Source organism: Amblyomma americanum, chromosome 1 (assembly GCF_052857255.1).
Source record: "Amblyomma americanum isolate KBUSLIRL-KWMA chromosome 1, ASM5285725v1, whole genome shotgun sequence".
Classification (NCBI taxonomy): Eukaryota; Metazoa; Arthropoda; class Arachnida; order Ixodida; family Ixodidae; genus Amblyomma; species Amblyomma americanum.
The window spans coordinates 50,680,731-50,701,735 of NC_135497.1; the positions used below are offsets into that span (position 1 = coordinate 50,680,731).

At 49.4% G+C, this 21,005-nt stretch overlaps 2 protein-coding genes across 2 annotated transcripts in view; both read right to left on the reverse strand.

Moving 5' to 3' along the window:
* The window catches only part of LOC144112791 (uncharacterized), a 29,122-nt gene extending 13,701 nt beyond the window's left edge, over positions 1-15,421 (reverse strand). The window contains exons 1-12 of the mRNA XM_077645602.1: positions 15,170-15,421; positions 13,773-14,066; positions 12,747-12,881; positions 10,397-10,696; positions 9,458-9,664; positions 8,636-8,797; positions 5,167-5,353; positions 3,572-3,708; positions 3,153-3,273; positions 2,310-2,474; positions 1,283-1,429; positions 770-891 (exon numbers count right to left, since the gene is read on the reverse strand). Of these exons, the coding sequence (XP_077501728.1) occupies positions 770-891; positions 1,283-1,429; positions 2,310-2,474; positions 3,153-3,273; positions 3,572-3,708; positions 5,167-5,353; positions 8,636-8,797; positions 9,458-9,664; positions 10,397-10,696; positions 12,747-12,881; positions 13,773-13,973 (1,884 nt within the window). The 5' untranslated portion in view covers positions 13,974-14,066; positions 15,170-15,421. The remainder of the gene's footprint in view (positions 1-769; positions 892-1,282; positions 1,430-2,309; positions 2,475-3,152; positions 3,274-3,571; positions 3,709-5,166; positions 5,354-8,635; positions 8,798-9,457; positions 9,665-10,396; positions 10,697-12,746; positions 12,882-13,772; positions 14,067-15,169) is intronic.
* On the reverse strand, positions 15,034-17,857 carry LOC144094023 (uncharacterized). Its single transcript, XM_077627904.1, has 4 exons — positions 17,230-17,857; positions 16,305-16,707; positions 15,170-15,427; positions 15,034-15,069 (listed from the first exon to the last, which is right to left on the reverse strand). The coding sequence occupies exons 1-4, from the start codon at positions 17,532-17,534 to the stop codon at positions 15,034-15,036; spliced, it is 1,002 nt and encodes a 333-aa protein (XP_077484030.1). The 5' UTR covers positions 17,535-17,857.
* Positions 17,858-21,005: the final 3,148 nt, after the last annotated feature.

Here is a 21,005-nt window from a genome sequence, read left to right on the forward strand (position 1 = left end):
CTTGACGTCATCACTCGCATCTCGCCGGAACTCAGACAAGTTTGTTCCTAAGAAAGTTTTGGATGATTTCCTTAGCCAATAATCATCTGCTTGGATCGGTTTGGTTGTGTCGACTTAGCTGCACACAGTCATATTGGTTAACATCGAGGGCACACATATTAGTAAACCTCAATACTCAACAAGACACACATACTGGTTAGCCAACATGATACAATTAGCCCGACAGCTCGTCTTATTCAACTATGGACACAGTCCGATGGTCAAGCCACCGCTCCAATCTAAAATGGTCAAAAAGACGCAAGGTTTGCAAGGTAATGTCACCATTGAGCAAAGAGCATTGCCTCTTGCGAGCGAAAAATGAGCTGCCAGGAGTCCTTTATTTCTGCTTTCTACACGGAAGTAAAATTTCGGAACGTAGACAATAGGTTCACCGCTGTTACAGTCTATTGTACAATGGAACCAAAACTCGACTACAGCCTCTTTTCGAACCAAAAGGCCGCATCTAGCAAATTAATACTCCATTACAACCCATTTGTGATCAATGTTAAAAATACAGCGACAATTCAGATTTCGTCGTATTCCACCGCTGACCGTTGATGTAGCTGAAAAATTTCGAATATATTTCATTATAGACAACACTGCAGTCGGTACAACTGGACTAATAGCACCTAAAATAGTTTATCCAGAATTATGTAGCCCTTCCCCAACCCCACCCCCCAGACTAAGACTAAGCAGACTAAGAGACCACAAAATAAGCAATATTGCTCACCCCAATGGACGCCTTTCGTTCCTTTGGCGGGTCGCTGTGGTAGTGCATAGGATTGCAGTTGTTATTGAAGATGAGGTCCTCGTACCACAGCACTGAGTACTCGTCACCATCCAGGTCAGAACCTAAGCACAGGTAGAGACCACATTAAGGGGTACCATTGGAAACAAGCTGCGTCCGGCCGTCTGTCAAAGCAGTGATGGCGAAGGTCCTTGCTTAATGACCCAATTAAACGGAGATCAGTGAGTGGAGGAATAGTTGCGACGCCGAAATGAGAAACTGAGAAATATTTTATACCTCAGGTAATGGAACCTCACAGTACGTTTTTTCTCACGCTGTGACTATGCTCACAACATACATCAGTCAAAGCCCGCAGAGTCCTGGCCTTGGCAGAGCCCTGACCTAACGCGCACGTAAACTAAGGCACGCTATCCGTCACAAGCGCAGAGAGCGACGGTTACATCCGTCTCCGCATAGCACAGTGTCAACAGGGAGCGCGCCAGGAAGGGTGCGTACCGGCCATCTCGTCGGGGTGTGGCCGCTCCCCCTTTTGAGGGAAGACAATGCAGTCGCGCACGTGATGCAACTGCGGCACATTCACCGCCTCCAGCTTCCGGATGTCGCCCGGGTTCATGCACGGGTTCTTGGTCACGATCACGTCACCTGCGTATCCCACCGTGCATGGAATACTCAGTGACTTTAATGCAAAGTTCGGCTGAAAATTCAGGTGAAAAAAAAAACAATCTCATGCGTCAACCTTTCGGCTCCTCTGTGCGATGTAACGAAAATAGAATAGTCCTTTCATTCCAAGCCAATGAATAAAATGGATATACTCGTGGACAGCTTTTTGTGGCTATGCAGTGAAGCTACGAGGGCGACGCGCAAGGTTTTCCCATGCACAGTCTTACCACGCTCTCACGAGAAAGAGAGATAGGCATTTAAGCTGGCGGCGAGTATAGTATGCTGTTTCGGCTCCAGATGCCGGTTCCTCAAGATTACCGCGATTAGCTGCGCACAAAGCACGGGTACCTCACCACTGTATATATCTATTGCGTATCCGGTGCTGTCAACATAGAAGCATCGATCCGTGCAAACCACGGATATCTCACAAGATATATCCGGGACATTTCTTGGACAACTGAGCATTAGTAAGTCCTAGCTTCGGCTTCAGATATGAGAATGCCGTAACCAGAGAAGGAGCTCGCAAGCGAGGCCAAAACAAGATAATTTCGTTCAGAATCAGCACACGAGAAAATTAGGCGTGCGTTCATGTATACAGACTACAATAACGTGGTAGTACCGTCGGAGAATTCTACTTTTAGATCCGACTACAAGAATCTATATTTCTGCGACAACAGCCCTCGAACACGCAGCACGTTTGCATATGCCTTCGAAGCATGTACTCGGGCACTTTATTCCCCTACCATTTCAACCACGTTCACATTAATGGATCCTTTCGAATAAAATATGAAAGGTGCTGCCTAAACGCACCGAGACAATGCTGCACTATGCTTGCTAGCACGAAAATAGGTTGCTGTGATACCTTCGAGGATGGTCGCAGGGTCGTTGACCTTGTACTGCAGCATGTCGTTTGAGTACTGGACAAACACCTGTCCGTACTCGAGCGTGCCGGTCTCGTCCAGCACGCCAAACATGGTGCGCCCGTAGTTCGGAGGAACCAGAATACGAGCCTTGGTCCTCAGTTCCTCTGCAAAAGGTGTATACATTATCCGGCGTGAAGAGGCAAGGGTTCGTCGTTCACACATGCTGTTGTAGAGAAGTTCAGACAAGCTCCCTGAGGGCCATTCAATGCCTTACGAGCTGAAGTTCTTTGCCTCAGGAAACATTGATCTTTATGGGCAATCTTTGACTTGACCATAATCTTTGTCGTCAATTCGCTGAATGTTAAGCCGGTCATTTCGCTGCCGTATATGCGTTTGTGGGCTATTACAAGGCTCGTACACGGGTCCAAAACATCTCTGCTTTTCACTGTGACACTGATTGAAGGCATTTAAGACCAGATACTACCTTCCAGAAATGTGTGGTTATGCTAGATGCAAAGGGAACGACTGTAACGATTACCACAATAGGCTGGTTAATGCAAGCGACAGGTTCTCGATGGTGTCACCTATAGCATTTAATCTATTTTCCGTAACATTAACATTAGCCTCATAATAAGAACCTTATTTTTGCGCTAAACATCGCACAAAACTGACAAGGAGGATCCGGTGAAGAAATTGGAAATTTGAGATAACTTTGAAAGATCCCGGAAATTAGCGTAATTAATCGGCAAAAGGACGAAGTCAGGGCCAGGGTGCTGCTTCTCTACACTTCTTCCCCGACGACGAAATGAACAAAAGCGGTTAAGCTCATGCGTTTCACTCACTCAGGACCTTCTTGTTGACGGCGCGAACTAGAGCCCGAAAGAAGGGCTCGACTGTCAGGTCAATGCCCACGCCGGCCAGCTCCTTGTACGGGAGATGCAAGGCGCAGTAGGAACGGAGAACCTGCACAATTAGTAAGGCGCACAGTTTCGTTATCAGTATACAAGCACCTTCCCACTTCATAGGTCGTTGACCCTGTCTCCAAAACCCTGAATCCATCCTTCAATGCGACTAAAATGGGATCGGATGTCGAACATGGGTTTCAGTAATTCGACTAAAATAGGATCAGCTGTCGTATATAGGGTTCAGTTATTCGTCTAGTATGGGATCGGCTGTCGTACATGAGCTTCAGTTATACGTAGAACAGTGCACTGACACCACACATGGCACAAAAGCTGCGAAGATGAAAAAAATTTCTCACATGCGCGGCCTCATGGGGATCCATCATGCTGTCGATGAAGGAATCGAGGATTTTGTTCTGCAGCATCAGGAACACCTCGGCCTTTATGCCGCTCTGCTCCAAGATGGTGATCATGGGTCGGTTCAGGTAAAGAACGCCTGTGAGGAGCACGGTAAATCATCACGGGCGTAAATATACTGTCGCGGCAGCACGCTCAAAATGTAACTCTGTTGCAGTAATCTATTCCTACAATTTGCAATGCATGTCACGGATTATCCTCACTAATGAATCAGCGACGTCCACCGCAGAAGGAAGGCGTGCCCTTTCACGCTTTGTAACATACTGTGGCTCAATGACTATGCCTTCTGTCTACTTGTGGTAGCGAGGAGCCAAGTACAGAACAGTGCACAAATGCCAAAATTTCAAGCTCTAAGCCCGCTGTGTAACTGCAACACTCAGAGGCAAATGTACATTGAAATTTTCGCGCAAATAAGCAGTCTTTCGTTGCTCTGCTCCAAGATGGTGATCATGTGTCGGTTCAGGTAAAGAACGCCTGCGAGGAGCACGGTAAATCATCATGGGCGTAAATATACTGTCGCGGCAGCACGCTCAAAATGTAACTCTGTTGCAGTAATCTATTCCTACAATTTGCAATGCATGTCACGTATTATCCTCACTAATGAATCAGCGACATGCACCGCAGAAGGAAGGCGTGCCCTTTCATGCTTTGTATCATACTGTGGCTCGATGACTATGCTTTCTGTCTACTTGTGGTAGCGAGGAGCAATGTACAGAACAGTGCACGACTGCGAAAATTTCAAGCTCTAAGTCCGCTGTGTAAGTGCAACACTGAGAGGCAAATGTACATTTAAATTTTCGCACAAATAAGCAGTCTTTCGTCGCTATCCATTCATTTGGTATTCATTCCAGTGGGTAGAGAATAAGTACCCCTCCCGTATTCTGGCCTTTCAGTTATCAGGTTTATCTGACCCAGAGGAAAATTTCGTCTACAATCCTGCTTCACGTAAACTTTTCTCGATGACTGTTCGTGGCCACGTGAAAAAACGGCACTACACTTCAACAGAAATTGTGGGATACTCTGCACGACAATTCATTGTAAGCGTGGAACAGCACCCCGAACTATGGATCCCTGAAAATTCGCTAAGATGCTCATAAGGAGCCAAGCGCAAGCCCACTAGGACACAGCGTAACTGCAGTCGGATACAATTGAAGAACGAAGCGGCTTTCCCCCATAAAAGGACCCCCTTCCAGCCAATGGCATCAGCAGATTTCCATGACCCTGCTAGCGTGACATGCGGGAAGCGCCAGATGAAAAGAGATTGTCCACTCCCTCTTTGGTCGGGGACAGTCCCCTCCCTGCATTGTCACGCCGCTCCTTGCGTTGTCTAGCTAGCAGGGTCATGAGAGCCGGCCGTCGCCAATGGCTGGAAGGGAGTCCTTTAACTGAAAGGAAAAAGTCGATTCGCTCTTCAGTTGCATCCGACTATAGTGGACTGCGGGAGAGAGCACGGGAGAATTATGTGTCTCTGTGTCCAACTGCTTCTCTAAGCGCTTTCTGTCGATGGTCGCGGTCATAGGACATGAAGACAACGCACGCGGCTTGCTCGTCTTCAGCACGTATAGGTCGGAGTGGTCCGAGTGGAACTTGCGCATGCTCTCGCGGAAGACGATGCGGCAGCCGCTCAGCGTCGGGTCCAGCAACAGCATTCCCTTGCAGCCACCGTAGCGGATTTGTACAGCGCACGGCTCCTCACCCTCCTCTAGCTCCAAGGCGTGGTGGACCTGCGGAAGGGCGGACAATGAAGGCTTCTACGAACGGCTATGTACTTAGGTCACTCCATACATTATATTTTAACAAAAATAGGAAAACCGCCAGGACCTTGTCTTATGCGGGAGCTGCGGGATTACAAGATAACCAGTTCCGTACCGGTACAAGCTTTCTCCTGGCGTTGTGCTCGTGTTTCACGTAATTAGGGTCACAATGGCCAGATCCGCTGGGTCATCATAACCACAAAGGACACATTGCCGAGAGCACCGTCCCTGGACTTTCTAAACGGCAAAGAGGCGAGTTTTAGTCAGGACATAGTAGTCACCACCGATGGCGACACTGCCTGCCACAGAGGAGGTCTCGTATACAGATATCGCTGCAAAAATACCGTCCTATGCATCACAGGTTTCTGTAGTTCATGGAGCAGAAACGTATCTCATGTATGGTGGATGACTAGACATTGGACTTGGGCAGCATTTGGACATTGATGACACGTCCACTGCTCACAATAGACAGGGTTTATGCTGGTGTATATGACAAAAATTCCAGGGTTTTCAAGGACTTTCGAAGCCCTCTGCGTGATTTTCAAGGACCACATTCGCAGTTAGAAATCCAAATAAGACAGATGTTCAGCGGTAGAAAGAGGCGTGAAATGATGAGAATTCACTGAAAAAGGGGATTGTCATTGGAGCCAATATTTTAACAAAGAAACTTGTCTTCGGATAAAACGATGGCAACAGCATATTTCCTTTTTCAACCACTTCTCATCATTGTTTGTTACACGGATGACCACTTTCAGTTTGTTAGATGATGCAAACATTTATTCGCTAATGAAGCAAAGCAAACACTCAATCAGTCCTTAGGTGGCCCCAATTCGCTTCTCCTCAATTTTTATGTCTATGTCCAAGACCTCCTACTGCTTGCTCTTGGCAGTCTTCCTTAGGATGTCCGACTTCATGATGCAAGTCAGGCCACTGGTTGCCTCTGCTTTTTCTGCATACAATTCTGCTGAAGCTGTCAATTCTGCAACTACGGCTTCTAGTTTCTTTTTCCTCCTTCTGAGAGTTTCAATCTCTTCATCAATGCACCGTTTTTTCCGCTGTTTCGCATCTTCGCGCTCCTGCTTTTTATGTGTTTTCAAAAAGGCACGGTATTGGCTCTTTGGAGAAGTCACAGATGCTCTCAATTCCTTAGTGATGGGAACATTGAAAATGCCACCTGCTACGTGTACAGCATCACAGCTAATCCGCTGTGAAATGCCCTGCGTCCATCACAAGTCCATGCTTCTTGCACGCATCCATCAAGTTTGACGACTGCGATGGCGCTGTCTGTGGTTCATTAGCTTGACATTCAGATATCGTCACGAAGCTCCTTACCATACAGCTACTCCCGGCGGCTTGCATGTGCTCTCTATGCTTTGCACTTTTTAGATGGCTTTCTAGTGCCGACTCCCCCATGGCAGTGATGTCGAAACACTTACAGCAAACTTTGCATTTTGCCTTGTGCGGATTTGACATGTCCGACGCAAGCCACTCTCGTTAGTCGTCGTTGTGCAGCCGTGACCTCTGAAATTTGCATTTTCCGGGTATTGTTTCCACGCACGTTGACTGGCACACACTACGCTGCAGATGCACAAAATGTCACGATACCGCCGCACACGCACACCCAAGCACTACACGGGCAATAAATCTCGCGATACAACCGCGCATACACATATCAGCGCTACGCGCGCAGAAAATGTTACGATGGAACAGCACACGCGCGCATAAGCGTTACACGTGCTCAAGACGTGACGATACAACCGCACACGCAAGCGCTAAACGCGCACAAAATGTAACGCTTCGACCGCGCAACCACACACACAATGGCGGCCATTTATCTACTCAACTGGAAAGTGGATTAGATTATATTGGATCTTGGGGCTTCCAACCAGAGGACCTTACACTGAAGTCCTAGCCAACTTTTTTGGGACGCTACGACAGAGTCTGCCCCGCCGTGTCGTCACCACCACCCATCACTTGAGCCTATTCCAATTTTCAAGGCGGCGTTTAGTTGTTTCGACCGCTCTGGCCTTGGAAAAGGCTTCTTGCTCATTCACCTCGCTGTCGGTCGTTCCGCCCTCTGTCGGCTGACCTGAGTCGAAACCTAGCGCCTGCAGAAGGGTACATGTATTCGGTTGGCAGGGGTGGAGTGATCTACACAACAGAATAACATGCTCTATCGAATCCTCATCCTGCCCACACATTGTGCACATGATGTCCGCATTGATCTGGCCGGATACCGGGCTTGCCACTTCTTCGTGCGCAGCACCCCCGCTCGAGCCCCGAAGAGTAAACAGCCCCGAAGAGTAAACGGTAAACAAGCCAGCGTCACTGTGGCTAGACGTTCACGAGCGTCCGCTAGGCACGCGCTTACTTGACTGTACGAAACTTACACTCTATTTTTAACAATATCGCAGCGGGATTTCAGGTGGGTTGATATTTTATTATATACAATCACTTAATGTTTATTAAAAATAAAAATTTTTAAAATTCAAGGGTTTTCAAGCATCTTCAAAACTTCCATGTCCTTCAAGGCCTTGAAAACAGTCCTATCAAATTCCAGGGTTTTCAGGGGTTTCAAGGACCCGCACGAAATTATTTAGACATGCGATGGCCCCTCCTGTCCAAAAGAAGCGAAGCATTATCATGGGCGGCAGAGTTTTGGGATATTGTTCCTGTCAAGAAGTTGGATCGGATGAGATGGCTGTGGGAGGTGCGAGGCATGAAAAAAGGCTTCTGCTATTAACAAAAAAAAAAACTCGCAGGACTGTGCCCCCCCCCCCGTTAAGTGCAAAGTGAAACCATCAGTCAAGCTCTGTCTGCTTCCGTGACCTTCGGGATCCCGGCCGACGGACAGACACACTGCGGAGGATGACTACTTTGAAGTGCGGATTTGACTCGAGGTAATGTTTTCTCTCTCTCCCTATCTCTGTTTCTCACACAGGACAGTTACCGGGTGTCCAAAGCGAATGTATGAGCGTTGGCAGCGGTGTGATAACAATGAATTTTTCAGAAAGCCCTGCCGCTACTTGGCATGCTGCCAATTTCTCTAGTCGATTCATGCCGAGGCATAGTAATTGCGCGGGAGCGTCTTGGCACCAGCGAAGTTCGTCGCTACCCGCGCGGGAGCAACTTAATTGGTGTGCGGGCAAAATCACCGCCGGCACCGCCACGCTTGTCTTGGTGACCTGAGCGACACATTAGCAAAGGTTGTAAGTTTAGACTGGTTGTCGATAAGGACGATAATATACATACCTTGCGCAGCAGGCCGTGCGATATTCGCCCTATGCCGTCGCTGAAGATGTACTCGCGATGGGAACCATCGCTGCTGCGGCCAGGGGCTGCGTGGCGGATGTCCGGTTCCACAGACGTGTTTTGGCTCGGGACCGTTAACAGACCCAACGACTGCGAAAAAGCCTGCATGCAGGAAAAGAGGTCTCCCGAATGGGCCATTTTGCCATAGCTGGCTGGCTATAATAATGGTGATACAGAATTCATGTTTGTGCAGCTGGGAGTTGTGAAATTTGTGAAACCTTTCGCAAATATAGAGAACATTAAAGAGTGCCTTCTCAGCAGTAGAAAGTGTGTAATGGAAACAACACCTCCATAATAGGCATTGGTACTCCGAAAGGAGGCTGATTTGCCTGGTTAGATCTCCGGACACAGTCCGTGCAGTGTCGTAATTATTTATGAACGCTAGTCTTACTTTCCATTCCCCCTCTGGAGCATTTTAACACTCCCACATTCGATTAGAAAACGCGCAAGGCATAACTTATGATGTGGATAATTTCACAGTCAGATATGAGTCACTGCACATGGCGCCTGATCCCTGCGGACCGCTGATCAATGAAGGGCTCACATAGCTACAATGCGATCCAAACATATATGGATTAACGCAATGCACCTGGCCATGAAAGTGTGATGAATGATGGTGAATGGCAGAGACACTTGGCTCAACCTTCTTGAAAACAAAAGCTCCGTTACTAAACGTGAAGAAGAGATTCCCTCACATACTTTCGTGCGATTTAGTCGCTTTTCCCGTCACCTCTCTCAACAAGAACGTGACTGGCCTCTGACCTGTCCAAGCCGTGCCATGAACTTGGGCACGCTGACGATGGTAGAGAGGTCGCCGATACCATCGCGTATCTGCTCCGCGGTGCGGCCCTGATTGTCGTGCGCGTAGAACCAGACGCCGTGGCTGCGTAACTGGCTCGTCGAGCAACCCAGGAACATGAACCGGCGGCCACCAATCTTCAGGCCGGACGACAGCGGAGGCTTGATCACCTACAGAAAACAAGCCCAAGGTAAAAGAGAGGAACTAAATGGACGGTTTACATTGTCATTTCAAGGAGCCCATCAAATGCATCATTTTCCTCAGTGTTCCTATCAAATATCTTCATGCAGTTTTGTGCCCTCCTCTGCACTTCAGCTACATGAATCCATACAGCAGCGGAACGAAAAAGCGACGGTGAAATCAAATTAAAATAGGCAAATAGAAGCTCATCAATGTGAGACTGAAATGTAGCACTACTGGCAATATAGATTTGTCGCATGGCATTCTGATTCCCTGTGCCCTTCAGTGCGAAAGGAAGTAGCCGCAATCCTCGGGTATCAGCGGTGTCTGTGCGTGTGAAGCCTTTCGGTAGCAAGTGTATTACCGGCTCACTAGGTGAGTGGACACGCCAGTCGCACTGTGAATAGGCGGCGCTGTTCACCTACAATTTGAGGCAGTTACATGCCTTTCCTTCTCTCAAAACCGGTGGCATGCCAATTTTGAGTAAAGGGAGGAACATAACTGGATCCCCGAGTAAGAGGACACCTCAACAGCGCTCTGAGCTACGTGGCGGTGGTGTACATGTGAAAAAAACAGTGCTTTCGCACAGTCTTTTGTGCTTAGCAATGCTAAACCGCCTGCCATTTTTTTTCCTTGAGACTTCAGATACTGCATTTTTCCAAAAATTAAGCACGCTACGGCTACTTGTTCACAGGGCGATCATGAACCCCCCAACAGCGTACCGCGCTGAGAAAGTCGTCCTTGCAGGCACCCAGCGAAAAGGAGATGAGCTTGCAATCGTCGTCCCGCACGACGATGCGCAGGGCGTAATCTGGGTCGCAGTGCTGAAGCAGGCGGCTCTTGCACACAAGTTGAGGGGGCATGTAGACGCGCCGAGTGGGCGTCAGGATCACCTTGCGCACCTTGACCATGTGGGATGGTAGCTCCTGGGCGATCACCGAGCCTGTGAAAACGTCGATGCGCTGCCGGTGCGCCCGATACCGGAAGTACAGGTGCTCCAGGGCACTGCGGAACCAGAACACCTGCGCGGTACCGCGCCACAAGGACACTGTTCTTGATATGCTGGATATATAGAAGCGTTGCACAAAGATCGGTAGGAAAAAGAGGCAATAGTGTTGATGTACATAAAGCATTGAAAGGAACTGTAGTCCGAGAAGAAAAACATTGAAAGGAACTGTAGTCCGAGAAGAAATGAAAAAAAAATTTAAAAACACGATTATGTTCAGGGTTCACCGGCACTTCTTATGTGTAAAGTGAATTTTTTTCCTCACTTTCCGCTTAAAATGACACCTTGAGATCAAGCTCCACAAAATTGCTAAGCTACACACCGTTCACTTATTTGTGTGCCCCTATTATCACACAGTTAGCATACTGCATTTCTGCATGCATTCTTTAACCGATCACATGTCTTAATACCGAGTTCCTTGTGTATCAAACTGAGCTCCTCGTTCAGTTCTGTAATATCGCGCACTTGTAGCCACCTTAAAGCAGCGCAGTCTACACCATGTCATGCAGCTCTGCACGAACATCAGAGGTCTCCCAGGCGCCCGCGTGGTGTTACGCTTAGACCTTTTGAATAAGCGCTCCCTGAACGTCCGTATGCACCGTACGCTAGCACAGTGAAAGAGATAGAACGACCTATCCCCTCATTTGTTCGCAACCGTTCAAAGAGCAGCTATATTAATATCAGCGTGCACACATTCCTATGCTATTTATCCGACGATCAGGCACACAATAAAAAATTTCCGACAACGGTGGCTCCCATGCATGAAAGCAAGCGTTATCCACATTTTTTGCGATATTCTGGGAAGACACAGGAAACCAGACTTTGAATTTTCTAACGAAAATTCTCGTGAGCAAGCTTGGTCACGGCATGCAAAGTGCCGACAATAATGCAGACACAACATCTTTGGAAGGCTCAAGTGAAACTTTGCTAAGGAAGCAGCATGCCACTTTTCGATGCAGTCTCTGGTAGTCCCCACTTCCGCTACCATTGCCCTATATAGCTTGCAAGCCGTCGTGAAGGAATGAGGCGGAATGCTGATGCCAACAGTGCACTACACTTGTAACAACTTCATCGGGAAAGAAGCAGGTGCCTCTCAGGTGTTCATCTTGCGGAAACTCGAGGAGGAGTTCAGGAGAACAACCTGCCGGGCTATTTGTTTATGCATGTGGTTTACTGGGAAGCGCAAAAAACGGACGAGGGACGGAATAGGGGACACAAGCGCTCGTGAACGTGTTTCTGTGTCGCCTAATCCATCCCTAGTCCGTTTTTTGTGCTTCCCAGTAAACCGCATGGTGGAGGAGGTCCATCGCTTCTGGTCGGTCGCGCGTTCCCAAGAAAGAGGATATTGCAAACTTGAATGTAATTTCTTTCAATTTAATTTTATATTTCGTTACACTGGCTTCCTAACGTTGCCACTGGCCTAATTTTACCGTCACTATAAAAAAAAAACAGGTTCCACTACTGCACACGAGCGCGTATAGTGTTGTCATGGGCATGAACTGAACATGCTCTGCTACATAAAACACATCTGTAGTTACACTCTTCAATTTTAAAAAAAAGCTAACAGAGGTTTAGCGCTTGTTTAACCTAGTGATACGAGCGAAAGAAATTGTTAAGCAAGGGTACATATGGTTTGGCCCTGGAGTCGGTCTGGTGCGCGTTATCCATGGCAAGACAGAGACCAAGCGCCAGCGAAGCAACTGTTTTTTGCAACATTTTGCTAGACACGTGGCAGAGCAGCGAAGAGGCCCGGAGCGAGCGCAGCTGTGGCGAATCCACAGCGAGTTACGTATTATGACGTTCCTTGCTACGCCTTCGTTGCGCCGGTTCAAGGTGAAACGCGCAGTAAACTTGACCTTGCGAGTTGTGGGAAGAGTCGAGCTTTCGCTCTAAGAAAACCACTGTTCTGCTGCTGCCTTCAGTACAGAATTCTGCAATAAAAGCTTACTTAGCATAGTTCAGAAAACAAATCTTACTGAACGCCAGGCCAGGCGAGCGGGCTGCGGACGTCAAGAGGGCCCTTAAGCTTTTGTTGTTAAAGCCAGCCTGAAAAACCGGGCTCTCACCTTTCCCTGGCTAAGCGAGAAATAGATCTCGAAGAGGGCTTCTTCCAGGGCACGGGGACACTCCTCGGCGCGCGCAGACAACTCGAGGAGCGTTTCCCGGCAGCTCTGAGCGTCCATCGCCAGCTCATCGGTGACCTGCAAAGGCGGTAATCCAGGTGTTGCTCGTCCGCGTTCGACAGTGCAGTTTTCAAGCGCCGTTCGAGTCGTACGCCCGCTTAATTCTACTTCGCTTCGGGAAGCTCCCTATTGAAACCCAAAATGACACCGTAGGTCCGCAAAAATGCGCGCATGGAATAGTGACGCAGTTTTATATTTACGCCAGGTCATGGCACAGAGCGATATGCCAAAACCGCCAACGCAGCAAATCCCCGAACGAAGGCCATCTTTATCCGTCAATAGCGTAGATCCGACCCATTGGAGTAACCCTTACTTTGGAAGCAATATGCATTCACTCGTGATAATCCTTATTGATTCTGCATTTAAAATGGTATAGTGTGGTATGGGGGGAACGTCCCGAAGCGACTTAGCCTATCAGGGACGTTGAAGTAGGCGACTCCAGAGTAATTCCGACCACCTGGGGATCTGTAACGACCAACGACAGCGCACACCGCACGGGCGCTTTTGCGTTTCGCCCCCACTAAAGCGTGGCAGCCGCGACCGGAATTGGAACCCCGGTCCTCCGGGTCAGTAGCCGAGCACCGTAACCACTGAGCACATGCGGCAGCTACGTTTAGAACGTACTTGACATTAATCTTGGAGGTCCTGTACATGTAAATTATGTGATGTACTTGATCCAATTCCAACGGGTATAGAGACACGCAAAGGGTGTCTTGTACTGTCTGTTTTGTATGTCTTTTAACTTATTCTACAGAAAACGAGAAGTTTGAAAGTGACAAGAACAAGAAATGTTCAAGAGGATCGAAGGTTTCACGCCGACGTCCTGGAACATTTCTAATTCGTCAGCTTTTGACCTTTGTTCTTGGGGTAGAGCTTACAAGAAATCCACGCAATGAGTTAAATCCCTACCTGAAAGCTCTCGGACCAGACGCTGAGCAAGGCGTACACGACGCCGAAGTCCTGCACGCTGGGCCTGGCCACTGCCTTCAACTCGCGCGCAAGCAGCTCGCGCACCGGCGCGTAAAAAACCTGCGCGTTTTTGCGCGTGCGCAGGATCAGGTTGCAGAGAGGTGCCCAGTGGCGTGGTCCACTGAGCGTCAGGCGCATCATGCGACTTCTGCCCAGAACGTCGGAACCGCACTTGAAGGGTCCTTCACCGAACTCGACGGCCCGGTCCCACGGGGTGGTGTCGGACAGGTCGAACTGCGACAGGAAAGGTGGTGGGTGAGCAAGCTGTAGTGCGGCTTATTTTGAGGCTGACACGAATCAATTTATTATTATTTCATGGATCAAGGAACAAACTCAGGTTACTGATGTTCTTGTTGAAATCAAGAAATCAAGAATAGCATTGCAGTCCATTGGCAGAGCACGTAATGCGAATGCACGATGACGGATGGTCACTTAAGGTAACAGAGTGGATTCTAAGAGAAGGCAAGTGTAGCAGTGCGAGACAGAGACTAATATGGGCGGATGAAATTAGGGAGTTTGCAGAGATAAGGTGATCGCAGCTGCAAAGAACAGGGTTAATTGGGGATAAGAGCAAAATCCTCTGTCCTATGCTGTCACAGTTACACTACTGCTGCTGCTGATGATGATGACTGACCTAAGTTCAGCGCCCATCATCTACACTAATGGCTGTATTAAGAAGGAGCTTCTAGAGCCACCACTGTCATAACTTTATGTTTGTGTAGCAAAAAACAGTGAGGTCACGACTGTACTGCCACACTATCACTATGCCCTGTGAATGGGATAAGGATATATGGGCTCTTGCCCCGTCAAATTAAACTATTGGCATACCGGCGTAGTCGTTTTGGAATTTTTGTGTGGATTCCCATTCCCCGATGTCCGTTACTGCCTCTCGAGAAAGAAGGGGAGCGGGACATGGTTGAAAAAAAAAATTCAGATACCAGTAACTGGAAAACAAAGGCTAGGCGGTTAGAGTGAAAGTACACAAGGAGCAGAGGACGCAGAAGCGAAAGGATGTATGTCCACTCTTGGTAGTGGTCGTGAAGCTTTACACCGCGCTCTTTTAAGCAGCAGAAGTCCGGTGACGCCTAAATTCGTTTTACGCCCATTACCATCCCCTTCACCACAGCAGTCAGTGGTCCAGTTTTCTATACAGCTTTCCTTGCAGTCCTGCAATTTTGCGTGTTGCCCCACAGCTGCCCTTCTACGCAGTGATGTAGAACTCTACGACTAAAGGAAACTGTAGCGGAAGGGGAAACCGTAAGAGTACAGGAGTGTGTTTGTCGGCAGGTTTTTTCTTTTAGTCCATTGAAAGCAATTAACGATATAGCGCTGCTCACCTGTGGCAGGTAGTCGCCCTCGCGGTTGCACTGGCTGGTGGCGCTGTTGCCAGCGCACACCTTGTAAAGCAGCGGCGGGTGCAACAGCTGCAGGTAGACAATAGTGGATGTCGGCGACGTCTTGCGCAGAATGATGCGGCAGATGGTCGAGTACCGCACCAGCAGCCGGAACAGCGTGGAGCTACGCTTGCGGACATCCACGAAGTACAGGTACAACCCATTGGAACAGTGCTCAAAGTGCGCATTGCACTGCGTCACCTGGTGGAAGAGAAGGCATTCAGAAGAAGGGCCTAAACCGAATTATTCCGCTCCGACTGCGAAACTGCCGTACTTTTTAAGTATGCCTATCCATGTTGGTACAGTTTTGCACTTGCCAATTCATGCAGCGTGGCTAATACGTTCCAGACCCTTGAAGAGCTTTATGTACTGTAAGCACAGTATATCAAACCCCTTCAGAGTCCTCTTTTAAGACTGAGGATACATTTCCTCATCATTTGCGATGTCATGCAACCTAGCCGCGTCACCCCAAATCGCTGCACCGTAAGAAAAATTGGACGACGAATTGCAGGTCGTTGATACAGGAAGGAGTACATAAAATTGGTTGTTTGAAATCATCCACGCAGTGTAAAGCACTCTCCCTTCCCCTCTCACTAGTGTTTCTAAATCTTTCTGGAGCCGCTCTTCGCAGAATTCAATCCCCACAACAATTTAGGCTGCGCGCCAAGCAAGCCAACTAGACATGTAAGGAACCAGATGAATGGATAAGGGGCCCATGTGCCAAAGTGCGTGACCACCAGGCCCGAAGCTCTGCTTTGCCATCACGTACCCAAAACCTGTCCAGGAAAAAAGGGTTAGATTTAATGTGCCTATGAGCTGCCACTGCCTTCCAGAAAAATGATGCATTGACAAGTCCTGACTACCCTTCTCATATCCCTCTTGCGACTGGGGCTCTCAGCATCATCGAAACTATTTGCCCAGCAGAAAAACACGCTGCTTTTAGGATACGACACTTTATGTCCTCACAGACTGCAATGCAGTTTATTCCCATGACCTTCCACCATGCAACCACCACTGCCATAACTCAAACTTCTGGACGGACGCCGTCAGAAAACACCCTACAGGAACATCATCTCACCTTAAAGCCTTCAGATGAGGTCAGCTCACTGTTGGGACAAGACGTCTTCGCAGATGAGCTTGTCCCATCTGAAGGGGAGCTAGACTTGACCGCTCTTCCCTTCTTTCCCCGCTTCACAGACATTGATTTGCCGGAGAGGGAGGACGAAGACTTGGCAGACGAGAGTGGCGATGGAGGAGGCGGCATGGTGTAGGTGCTGTCAAAGTGCGCCACAAAAGTGTTGTACCCGAGGAAGCAGCCGAGGGCGAACGCGTTTACGGGTACGTCCTTGTGCTCCGTGGCTATCTGGGTGCTGTACGGGTCGCAGAACTCCTCGAGCTCCTCGGATGCGAGCCACCATTCTGGCGGGCCGGACTTGCCCGCAGCCGCGCCGTTATTAGAGGCGTTCTGGCATTGGTCGCACCTGCGGAAGTGAATGTAAAATTGACGCGCGGAACCAAGAGCTGGTACAAGCTTAAGAAGCCATATGTTCGAACACAAATGGCGGTACTCTCACCACCCTAGCCACCTCAATATGGCGGCTATGAGCCCGCAGAAACCGATAGTTCATTAATTGCACCAGGCAAGAAATTTTGAATTGAAATGTCTGCATAAACACGCCCCACCCCCCTGATTTCTGAGACTGAATAGACGGAGTTGCCGATAATAATTTGCGCAGTAAGTTGTTTATGAAGCTCTACAACCTCTTCCTCTCGATCACCATATTCTGAGCAGTGCTTCACAATTCATCTGCATTGCTCAAAAGGCACTGCAGTCACCTTAGTTCCAGTGCGCACAAATCTGCAAACCTCCGAATTTTGGACCCATGTCAGCGCATATGAGGAGTTTCTCAACTTACGCGACAGTAGAGGCCTGACAATATGATTGTTGAGGCCGACCGAAGACTGGCTAAGGGGAAAGCCAGAAGTACTTGTCGCGCACTCACCACTTAAGTACGATATGCATGAACGAGTCCTTGGGTGACCGCTCCAGTTGCAGCGTCACGTTTGCCGTCCAAGTGGGGCTCTCGTAGACTGCGACCTCGCCACAGTCTCCGGCCACCACTTGGCCGACGGCGCACTGCAGACCGAGAAGCCGCCGAAGCTGAGACGCTGTCGGCGTGCCCCAGCCGGAGTCCAGACAATGGACGCGCAGCGCCATCTCCCGGCAGTTGTCCTCCCGGTCGCGAGCGCAAAACGCGGTCGTCGGTGCCATCGGCCCCGGAAGAAACGGCTTTGCAGGAGGCTCCATAGTGGCAGGTGACTATTGTGCCATTTCAAACGCGCCGACTGGCTTCTGAGTTGAGTTCAACTATGTCTTCTGCTTGAGCGGTCACACCAGAAGACGGACGGGTGGACCTGGAGCTGCTCGCTGTCTTGGCCTTTGGTGCGAGCTGCGAAGAGGCTTTGCATAAGTAATTAGGGCTGAATACAGCAGCTGCATTATGGGCATGAGTGACAGCATCCCTGATGTTGGGCACCACGACTTCATTCTTGCATAAAAACTGTGATTGCAGTTAACACACACCCGCCGCTGTGGCTCAGTGGTTAGCGCACTCGGCTACTGATCCGGAGTTCCTGGGTTCGAACCCGACCGCGGCGGCTGCGTTTTTATGGAGGCAAAACGCTAAGGCGCCCGTCTGCTGTGCGATGTCAGTGCACGTTAAAAATAATAATAATAATTGGTTTTTGGGGGAAAGGAAATGGCGCAGTATCTGTCTCATATATCGTTGGACACCTGAACCGCGCCGTAAGGGAAGGGATAAAGGAGGGAGTGAAAGAAGAAAGGAAGAAGAGGTGCCGTAGTGGAGGGCTCCGGAATAATTTCGACCACCTGGGGATCTTTAACGTGCACTGCCGCCGCTGCGTTTTTATGGAGGAAAAACGCTAACGCGCCCGTGTGCTGTGCGATGTCAGTGCACGTTAAAGATCCCCAGGTGGCGGCGGCTGCGTTTTTATGGAGGAAGAACGCTAACGCGCCCATGTGCTGTGCGATGTCAGTGCACGTTCAAGATCCCCAGGTGGTCGAAATTATTCCGGAGCCCTCCACTGCGGCACCTCTTTCCTGTTTTCTTATTTCACTCCCTCCTTTATCCCTTCCCTTACGGCGCGGTTCAGGTGTCGAACGATATATGAGACATACTGCGCCATTTCCTTTCCTCAAAGACCGATTATTATATTGTTAACACACCGATACCACATACTGACACATTAAGCACCGCATCCTTCTAGTCTTGTTCGGAATCGCAGAGGGGTCTAGCCAATTGACGAACAACGAACATCTCGCAAAACGCCCTATATGACTTCTGCAAAAACCAGAGGGTATCGGGATTCTTGCACCAGAAAGTTGAGCAATCGGCGCGTCGGATGAGGGTTCTTTTCTTCCAAGTAGTCTCCATCGATCAGGGAGGTGACCTACCAAGGTCTAAGGCCTACGTAGACTGCGAAACGGCATCGGAGCGTAGTGCTTCGGATGAACGACTGCCACGTGGGGCACTGCTATGTCTAGGTGGCCTAAGCAAGGCACCGTAGCGGAACGCTTCCGAAGGATGACGAACACGCGGGGCAGCATGTTTAGGTGGTATAGGTCGATTACAGGCCGGCACCTTAGCGGAGTGCTTTCGATGAAAGATTACCGTACAGGGCAACATCATGCCTAGGTCGATTACGGGCCTGCACCGCAGCGAAGTGCTTCGGGTGAATAACGAACACATGGGCACCTCGGCATCGCATCGGTATGCTTAGAATGAATTGAAAACACGAGCAGCCCCACTCGCCAATGGTTGCCCAGGGCCGACAACGGCGCCACACCGCCGCGGAAAGCTTCGGATGAATGAAAAGCTTGTAGGCCAGAAATACGTCAAGGGGCAATAGGTCTATTATGGGCCAGCACCGTCCTTCCGATGAAGGACGAGCGCGTCGAGAATCGCAAGGACTTAGTTGATTACGGCTCTTCATCGCAATGGAGTGGTTCGGAACAACAGCTACGTAGCGCATAGTCAGTGAGCGCCGAAATTATAGCTTGAGACCATTTTCCCACTTTCGTCTGCATTGGCATGAGCCCGAGCAACGAACCGGAGATCTTGTCATCGAGCAGGGCGCCGCTAAATTCTAACAAGCCTTGCGGTTGGACTACCTCTCCTGCCTGGCGCTGCTTCCATTGCTATAGTTTCAAAAGGGCAAGGATTCATGAAGGCTCAGATTAGCATTTGTTCACACTCTTTGCAGCACAAAAAATTTGGCCGAGGATTTGCTTAGCTAATCCAGGATATACAAAGCTGTTCATTAGCGTTGCCACTGACATCGAAGTCTACGTTGATTTTGAGGAAAGGAAAGGCGCATAGCTGGCTCTATGGGTCAGTGGACACCTCATTCGCGCTTTGAGGTACGCGGCGGTGGTTAGAGAGATGTGGACTGCAATAATTAGCGCTGACAACGTTGTGGCAGACACGCGGCACTGCAGCAATAGGCCGCAGCGTTCATTGGCTGAACAACCTCCCGCGATCAACCAATAACTGCCACCTGGCAGGGTGGGCCATGCCAACGTACATTCCAATAAATAAAATTGTAGAGCTATGCTTACGGGTTTCAGCGGAAGCCGACTGCCCCTCCCCCACCCCCCGCATACGAATTCTTTCAACACTCTCTTTCTTCCGATAGATATGGCCGCGTGGTCGACCAACGGCGCCGGCATATCGGTCGAAGTAGTTCAGTAGTTCCGTCTTCGCCACCGCTAACGGTGTGTTCTTGTTCAGCTCGATATCACGATGCTTTCGACTTTCCCGTCGGAATGTAAATATTCACTTCTGCCGGCATGGCGAATATCCGAGCACCCCACAGCACACACCTTTCGCAATATCCGACGTGGACTACCACGCACCTCGTTAACGCGGCATTCGAATGCGGGCACGTGCGCACGGCTGCGTATTTTGAGGAAAGTGCACAGTAACTTTCTCGTATTGCTGTGCAGGACTTAGCAGCCCTAGCTGGAATTGCGAGGAGGACAAGGAGGAAAGGAAAGACGCAGTATGGAGCCGCAGGGGCGTGCGTAGGCAGGAATGTGAAATTGAATGAAGAAAGATAAAAAGACATGCCCCGGCTTGCCGAGCTTGCTCGCGGAGCCCTCCACTACGCCACCTCTCTCTCAGTTACTTGTTTCACTCACTCCTTTATCGATGCCTGACTGACACATGTTCTGAGCACTGCAAGCATAGGTTGTTCTCCATATATACGTTTTGCCAATGTCAGTATTACAAGTGGCAATTTATACTGCACGTTGAAGTACCCCGCGAGGTCTGAATTATCAGGAGCCCTCTGCTAAGGCACCTCTCTCTCTTCTTTCACTCTCTACTTTCTCCCTTTCCCCATTGCAGGGTTGAGGTGTTCACCGATATGTCAGAGATTTAACCTACCTTTCCTTCCCCCCCGCAATTTTTCTTTCTTTCCATCCCGCGTCCTAGAACTCAGCAGCGGCACACTGTAACCACTATGAAAATGAAAATTGCTTTTGGGGAAAGGAAATGGCGCAGTATACGTCTCACATACCGGTGGACACCTGAACTGCGCCCTAAGGGAAGAGATAAAGGAGAGAGTGAAAGAAGAAAGGAAGAAAGAGGTGCAGTAGTGGAAGGCTGCGGTATAATTTCGACCACCTGGGGATCTTAAACGTACACTGACATCGCAAAGCTCACGGGCGCCTAAGCGTTTCGATGGAGGCGAAACG